The 8,142-nt window shown below is 29.9% G+C and overlaps 1 protein-coding gene across 1 annotated transcript; it reads right to left on the bottom strand.

Annotated features, from left to right (window-relative positions):
- Window positions 1-745: 745 nt before the first annotated feature.
- msl-1 (male-specific lethal 1) lies at window positions 746-7,608 on the bottom strand. The gene is made up of 6 exons (XM_072534320.1): window positions 6,536-7,608; window positions 5,619-6,213; window positions 4,429-4,553; window positions 4,109-4,233; window positions 3,744-3,947; window positions 746-1,138 (listed from the first exon to the last, which is right to left on the bottom strand). The coding sequence occupies exons 1-6, from the start codon at window positions 6,881-6,883 to the stop codon at window positions 1,042-1,044; spliced, it is 1,494 nt and encodes a 497-aa protein (XP_072390421.1). The 5' UTR covers window positions 6,884-7,608; the 3' UTR covers window positions 746-1,041.
- Window positions 7,609-8,142: the final 534 nt, after the last annotated feature.

The following is an 8,142-nucleotide window of genomic DNA, read 5'->3' on the forward strand; positions in this document are numbered from 1 at the left end:
AACGAGCTTTCGATTGTCATGAAATTATCTCATCTGTTATCAATGTCCTAGGGATATTACTACTGAACATTGATTTCTCGAGCGTAACTGACATGCAAAATCGACGGTCACTTCAAGCGTTGTCTCTAAGAGAACGGTTTATTCTACGTAAAAAATGCTTATAAACATTATTGTTTAAAATTATCTCAGCTACATTTCTGCGGGGGGGAGGGGGTTAGGGAGAAGCCCGGGGGTAAAACTGGTAAACTTTCTTGGATCTTTTTTGGGATCCCAAAATTAATATTTTCGCCAAAATTCAGCTTGTTCGTATGATTTTTAGAGGTTCAGTGGCATTTTCGTCTCTGACGACTGGAGTATATGACCAATTTATTACTTAAATTAGGGAATTAGTCAAATACCCAAAAAAAATTACATTAACAGTGTTGTATTGGCGTGTTGATATCAGTCGGCCAGTTGTTGACGGACGGTTAGTGATTAACTAGAGTTAATAGAAGGTCTGTGAGGATAAGATATAAATTTGATGATGCAATGAACGGACAACTGAGTATATCGAAAACAAAAAAATATTTTTTTACTGTTGTCTGCTTATAACTACTACAAAACTACGAAAATTGCAAAAGGAAATATATCGTCTTATATCACTACAGTATATATATGAATACTTCAGTCTTTAGTTTGAAAATAAAAATAAACTTAAAATTGTCCTAATTTAATTTTCACTTATTGGATTAATACAAAAAACTGATTACAAATCCAAGTTTTATTTTTTACGAATACACTTTTGAACTATAACTTCTTCAACTCATTAAAATCAGCACATATTTCATACATAAGTCTAAAATCACAAAAATAATGGAAGCTTAACAAACGACAGTTTGCTCTGGCTAGTCCACATTTATCTAAATATTTCTTTAAAACTTACACAACAAAGAACGGAAATGGTTTTGTCTGCTATTTACAATTTTTACAAAAAGTTTCTTTGTCTTCTTCAGGGTTTTATGCCGTCATCCAGGTACCATTTTATTTAGCTTAAGCCAAATTTCATCTTTTAGTACATCGCCTCTTTAGTTTTGATTTTCGAGAATGTGACTTTTTGCTCAGGATCGATGGATTGTCCATCCAAGGTACATGAAATTCGCTGAAAAGAAAAATAAATGGTTTTACAGATAATACAACAGTTTTAGTATGTAAAGAATGCGGGAGACTCTAAATGCTAAAATTGTATTTAAAAAATAAGTTTTTCGACTACAACACCACAACAAGAACAACAGTGGCAATTCTTTAAAAATGCAATTATCGAACCAAGTCGCAGAGAACTCACAACAACCAGATGATGACAGAAGAAATCTTGGAAATGATGGAGGACAGAAGAAGGCAAAAGAATATCAACATAACTCAGTATCAACATCTGCATAATCAAATAAGAAGGAAAATAAGAAAAGCTAAAGAGACTTATTACGCTAGAAAATGCCAACAAATAGAAGACATAGATAACTTCAATCTCCATAAGAAAGTTAAAGAATTAGCTGGGGTAGCAAAACAAAAAACCTCAAGCATACTAATGGACAAACAAGGAAACATTTTAGTGGAGACAGAACAAAAATAAGAAGATGGAAAGAATATATAGAGGAATTATTTCATGACCAGAGACAGGAAAATACATAATATGAAGATAATCAGAGTAAAGACGAGGGACCAGAAATAACAAAGTCAGAGGTTATGCATGCAGTAAAGTCCATGAAAAATAAAGCTGCTGGTCCAGATGAAATACCAAGTGAATTGCTAAAACTGGTCAATGAAAAAAACATAGATCTTTTAGTCCTACTACTGAACACAATCTATTCCACAGGAATCATTCCATGTGAAATGCTGACATCAACATTTGACTCAAACAATTCACAGAATTTTAAAATTCATTGTACTCTTTATTCATACACAAGAGCACAATATTTACATCCTGGAGATTATGTAAGACGAATAGAATTTTGTGAATGGGTTTTAATGAAATGCCAAGATCAAGATTTTACAAAAAAAATTATTTGGTGTGATGAATCGAAGTTTACAAAAAATGGTATGTTTAACTGCCACAACAGTCACTTCTAGAGAGACTAATTGTACCATCACTGCACGCTTTACATGATAATAAGGCTAACGAGGCTTGGTTTTAACAAGATGGAGCACCGGCTCACAATATTCGAGAAGTCAGCAAATTGCTTGATAAAATATTTAGCGATAGATGGATAGCTAATAAAGATCTGTTTCTCTGGTCTCCATACTTGGAGATATGTTAAAAATAAGGTGTTCTCTGAACCTGTCACTAATTAGAAAGCTATAATAAATAAAGTCCTTTAAGTTCTTAAAGAAATAGATAAAGAATCAATATCAAGCGCTACTAATGAAAATCTTATTAAAAGAGTTTATAAATGATTGGATGTTGATGGGTAACATTTTGAACATTTATTACATTAATAAGTTAGTGCTATTTTCTTTGATAGCATCTTTTTAATTGTTCAATGTTTAACTTATAATATGAAAGTTGTAAATTAACACAACATAGTCAATGAACATTTTTTTGTGACAAAAATGTATAAAGTTAATTTATTTGTAAACTGCAAGAGATAGGTATAGGGATAATTAATACAGATCGATAGTGAACATACAGGGTGTACCATTTGAAAAAAACAAATTAGGCAAAAAATTAGGATTCCGGTTTTATGCAATTTTGACAGCACCCTGTATAATAAAAAAGGCAAATTTACACTGTAAATGATAATGCTGTATCTGATTAATAAGTTCATAGGGAATTTAAACTTTTATTCAAATTACATTAGAGGATACTGAACTTTATATTCATGGTAGAAAAGTTTTATTTTCATATAAAAACCATTATAACTCAAAAATGGTACACAATAGGTATAGGGAAGTATTGACAAAAAATGTTCAAAATAACGTGAATATTTCTAAAATTAAAAAATATACAGGGTGTCACATTAAAAAAACGAGGTTATAAGCAATTTCCGGTATAACCAGACGAAGCAAATAGATAAAAATATTGTCATTAAATAGGTCATTCTTCAAAATTCCATCATTCCAATTTTCATGATTCAATTACGTTTAGTTCTAGAGATATTTCTAATTGGCCGTTTATCTGCTGCACCCTGTATAGTTTTAATAAATTGGTTATTGCTGTGTACTGTGTTTGAAAATTAATACAGAAGTATTGAATGTGAATATTAATAAGACATTTACAAAACAAGTAAGAACTTTCACAAATTACAGAATTATTGCTCTTAAGAAATGCTTATTAATTATAGTGTTTTCTTTGTAGACATTTTAGAGAACTTTGTAGAGAACTTTAAAATTATTAAGAGACAATTTGGTTGAGAAGCAAATGTTCAATGGTTACATTACATCATTATGGACATTATTCAAGGAATTGTGTTTTAGATGGGAAAAAAATTGACCAAGGCATATGGACTTATGGAATTTCCTAATATAGCAGTAAAGACAACTTTTTAAGAAATTATATTGAAGAGAAGGAAGCATCTTTGTAGAAGTTTGTTTTTATTGATGAAACATGGATCTTTCAGAATCGAACAATAGGTTGATTATGGCACAACAAAGACACAGTAAAAGCAGTTTCATGACAATTTTTGGGCAATACAAAAGTTGGGTGTTTGAACAAACCTAATGAAGCTTTGACTTCATTTTCTAAAAGGTTTATATAAGTTGCAAACACTTACCACGGATCAAATTTTGTTATGGGATGCCCAAAGGCAGCTACTGGTAACTCTTCACTGACTTCCAAGAATTTGATATCTTCTAATTTTGGCCATAACGACGTAACCAGTTCGTTGTCTTCTTCTTTGGACGCCAAACCGGCTCGCTCTTGTCTCTGTTTTAACTTCTCTATAACCCTCTGCTCTCGGATTCTCTGAACATCCCATCTAAAATTTAAAGTTCAAGAAATTGAATGAATTTGATAAGTATTTTATTGATTTTTGACGAAATTGAAGTAACTTAAAATGATTTAAATGAATCTGAACAAATTTTAATCAATATGAATGAAGATGAAATTGTTTTGATAATAATAAATATAATTACAAACCGTTTTCGCCTCCTTTCATCATTTTCTAACCTCATATGTCTTTTATTAAAGACTTCGTCATCTAGATTTTCTGTGCCTTCCATTGTATAACAACTTGCATAAAGTTTATGCCGCCACCGAGGTACCTTAAAACATAGTTCAAATCATAGGTACATCATAGATAAATAAAATAAATAAAAATAGATTGTTTGTCTCATTTTATCGAGTTTAAATTATTAAATTTCAATAAAATGGCACATTAACATTGTGTAGTTTGTTTAGTTAAGGCTCGTGTCTTATATTTTATTAATATACTTAATATAACTTATTAATATCCTTACCTCTAACGCAGCTTCAGTACACTCTGTAACATCAACTTCTATCATAGGTATTCCTAAATTTACTTCATGTGATTGAGTAACATAAGGTTCTAGGGATGTTAAAGCATTTGTATCTTTGGTGACCCCTTAAAAATGAACAAATATTTTTTTTTAATTTGTAATATAAACCTAATTTTTAATACAAATTTACTGCACTTTATGCAAAATATTTCAATTGTTTAAAAAACAGATATAATTACAAATAAATTTTTCCAGGTTATCTTGTTCTGGACGACTTCATGGAAGACTTTGACATTACGCGTCTGTTGAGCATTAAAATATTGTTTGCTCATGTAAGGACAATTCTAATTCGAATATTTGCACACTTTGATTGGTTAGTGGCTGACATAATTATCAATGTCAACCAATTAAATATCTGTAAATGTAGTTTCTGAATATTTGAATATATTTGGATAATGCAGTGTGTTGATTTTCTGTGAGAAATAATGAAGATATATAATTTATTTGTAGCTATCTAGTAAAAATCTTGGAAAGAAATTGGATACTGAAAAAAGGCTGTATGAAGAAAGATACATCTATTGCTGTACACAATGATCATAGGCATGCATGAAATATTGAAAATTGCCATTCTTTGAGACTTAACTGGCCATCATACTGATTTTTTGGACATAATATCGCTTAAAACTTGATAAATTGATTTAAGAGAAAAGTTGACAGGAATATTTTCTGTTCAGAATGATCTAAAAAAATTACAAAAAGTCTGTTTCAGGTAAAAAAATGTTTCCATGAATTTCAGTGGAAAGATCTATGAGTGGATGATTTAAATATTGTGCAAAAAAATCCAATCCAAATATTTTACTCAGCAGGGGCACCAACCAATACAACCCAGCATAAATATATGGTAATTGTTGGTTTTTCATTTAATATGTATTATTATATTAATAATATGTATTATTATAATATATTAATTATATATTATATTTATTAATATATAATTATATAATATGTAAAATTTGATATAATATTGAATAATTAAAACCATAATAAATAAAAGAACTCATTACCAGTGTTTAAATATAAATAGTGGATAAAAAATGGCGATCAAAAACTCTGACAGCTGCGCCATCTAGCCTCGAAGAAAGTAGGTACAAATAATAAAAGCGGGAAAACTTAAAAACAATGTTACTTACGCCTTTTTTTCTTTTTATATCTCCTTTTGTATGTCCTTTTTTCCTCCAAATTGAGTGATTCATTATGTGATAAACCAGAAGAGTTACTAGTAACTCTTTTCCTTCTGATACTCATTTTTAAATTTTTCATGGGATCAAACTCACTAATATTGTTTACAGAGAAATGATAACCAGACACTTCTATATTTTCACCTAAATTAAAGTCACTTTCGTGTTTCCAACTATCGTCTATATTTTCTATTAAAAGTTCTTCACTGTTTAGTTCAGTTTCACTATGTACACTATTTTCTTCATCTTTCACATCACTTAATGTCACAGTAGGTATTTGAGATTCACAAGTAAGTAAACTGAGACCGTTTTCAGTCTTATAATCACTTATTTCAGTGTAACTATGATCATTTGGAGAATTTTGTTGAACTACAACTTGAACTTCCTCTTGTATTTCTTCTTTCAAAGGGCCTTGGGTCATATCTTCTAAAATAACCTCGTAATTAATGTCTTCTGTGGTTGGTTTAAAAATAATGTCTTCTGTGTTTTGTTTTTCATTAATTTGTAGAGGAATAACCTTCTCCAAACGACTTATTTTTTCCTTAAGCTAAAACATGTAAATGATGGATTATAGTCAATTAACTTTTAACAAAAAATTGATTGAAATCAAAGATGAAGTAGCCGAATTTGTAAACAAACAAGGTAACGTAATAACAGCATAACATAATTAAAATTAGGAAAATATCAGGATAAAAAACGTATTGTGAAAGTGTCAGGGATTATAGTAAAAAAATAGTAACAAAACGAACGACCAACGACGGTTGTACAGGGAAAAATGCAGAATAGTTAAATTAATACCTCAACTCTTACTTTTTACTCGCAGACTAAACGCCGAGCAGTTTTTAAAAGCTATCTAGTGTAAGACTTACCATTTCATTTTCCTTTCGTAAAAGAGATATTTCCCTTTCTTGTTCGAGACTACGATCACACTCAGTTAGTAAAAGATTAGAAGTGAGCCTTAGCCAGTTAGAAAATAACTTAACCTCACTTTTGGCAGATGTTTGACAGTTACAGTTGAATGACGCACTACTGTTTAATTCTTCACTTGTATTCCCGTTTTGCAAATGATTAGTAAACACATTTTCGATGACATTAATTTCTTCTTCGTCACTATAATCGCTGTTTTCTGCGGTATTTATTTCATTTGAATTTTCAAAGGGATTAGCACAATTCGACAATTTTGAGCTATTATTTTCATCATGAAAATCTTCGGACATTTTCGAACTAACTCGTCTTATGTTTTGACCATTGTTTATGCTTGGCAAATTACATCAAAATTGCGACGAAATTTAAAATTACTGATGTTTTTAGAATTGTTCATTGTAATCATCATCATTTTTAAGCGGTATCACTGAAAAACTAGCCTTACACATTGTTTTGTACAAAACTAAGGACGTAACGGTTTTTAATTCGGAAAGTAATTAACCGGAGTAAAAATTGTTCATATTAAATATATATCTGAAATAAACAAGAAAACCTTTGAAATAAGTTTATTAGAAAAGCAAATTAAAAGTCCTGACTAATAAAACGTATAACCTAATACGTTGTTTTTGAAATAGAAACCAAATCATTATAGGTGAGGTTAGGTGCAGTATTCACTTATTTTTTGAGCTCATTACCTACTAAACACATAATTTTCACTCACTATTAGTCTCAAATACGCCATCTAATACTTTTATATAAATTTTGACCTTTTTAATCGTGTTTTAAAGAGAAAATACGAGTTTAGCTCACTAGTCATTTTTTTAAATGATGTATACTGTATTTAATTGAAACACAATTGCAATTAAGTTATATTGAAACTATAGTTTTTAATTTGCGGGATATTTTGTTTTTACATTACTTTTGTTCATCTAATAAGATTCACAACAATCAACAAGAACAACGCTTTATCTCCACCAACAACTACGATTTAGCACATTTTGCACGAATAAACACCATACTGTCAAACATAGCATGTGTAAGAACAGGATGGAAAATCGAAGAAATTCGATCGAATTAGGGAAAATGAAAAGCTTCAGAATTTTAAATATGACATCTAACATGACATCTAACATCTAATAAGGCATATGCCTATCTCTATTTAATTTCATAGGATTAAGATGCGAACAAAGGATACAAATATTTTAGGCATTTTTTCATACATCTCATGACATCATCAACCAAAAAAGTTGTAAGTTAAAAAGTTGTAAAAACGAAAATATTGATAGATTTCATACTTATTTACTTATATTAACTTTGTTTTAAGTCTAAACCTATTCCATTACATAAGCTGGTTAAACTGGTTAGGTACAAGCAGTAATTTTCAAACGTAGAAATTATAACTTGCTTTGCTTTAATATAAGCTTTCTTTGACAAATTTTATTACTTATATTTAATTTTTAAAAAACTTTTAATGGTAAGTGCTTAGACAAGGAAAGAGAGCTATGTTGTGTCGACAATGTCGACTGTTACCGATTGTACCGCTTTTGAATGT

The sequence above is a fragment of the Diabrotica undecimpunctata genome, chromosome 6, assembly GCF_040954645.1.
Source record: "Diabrotica undecimpunctata isolate CICGRU chromosome 6, icDiaUnde3, whole genome shotgun sequence".
In the NCBI taxonomy this organism is placed as follows: domain Eukaryota; kingdom Metazoa; phylum Arthropoda; class Insecta; order Coleoptera; family Chrysomelidae; genus Diabrotica; species Diabrotica undecimpunctata.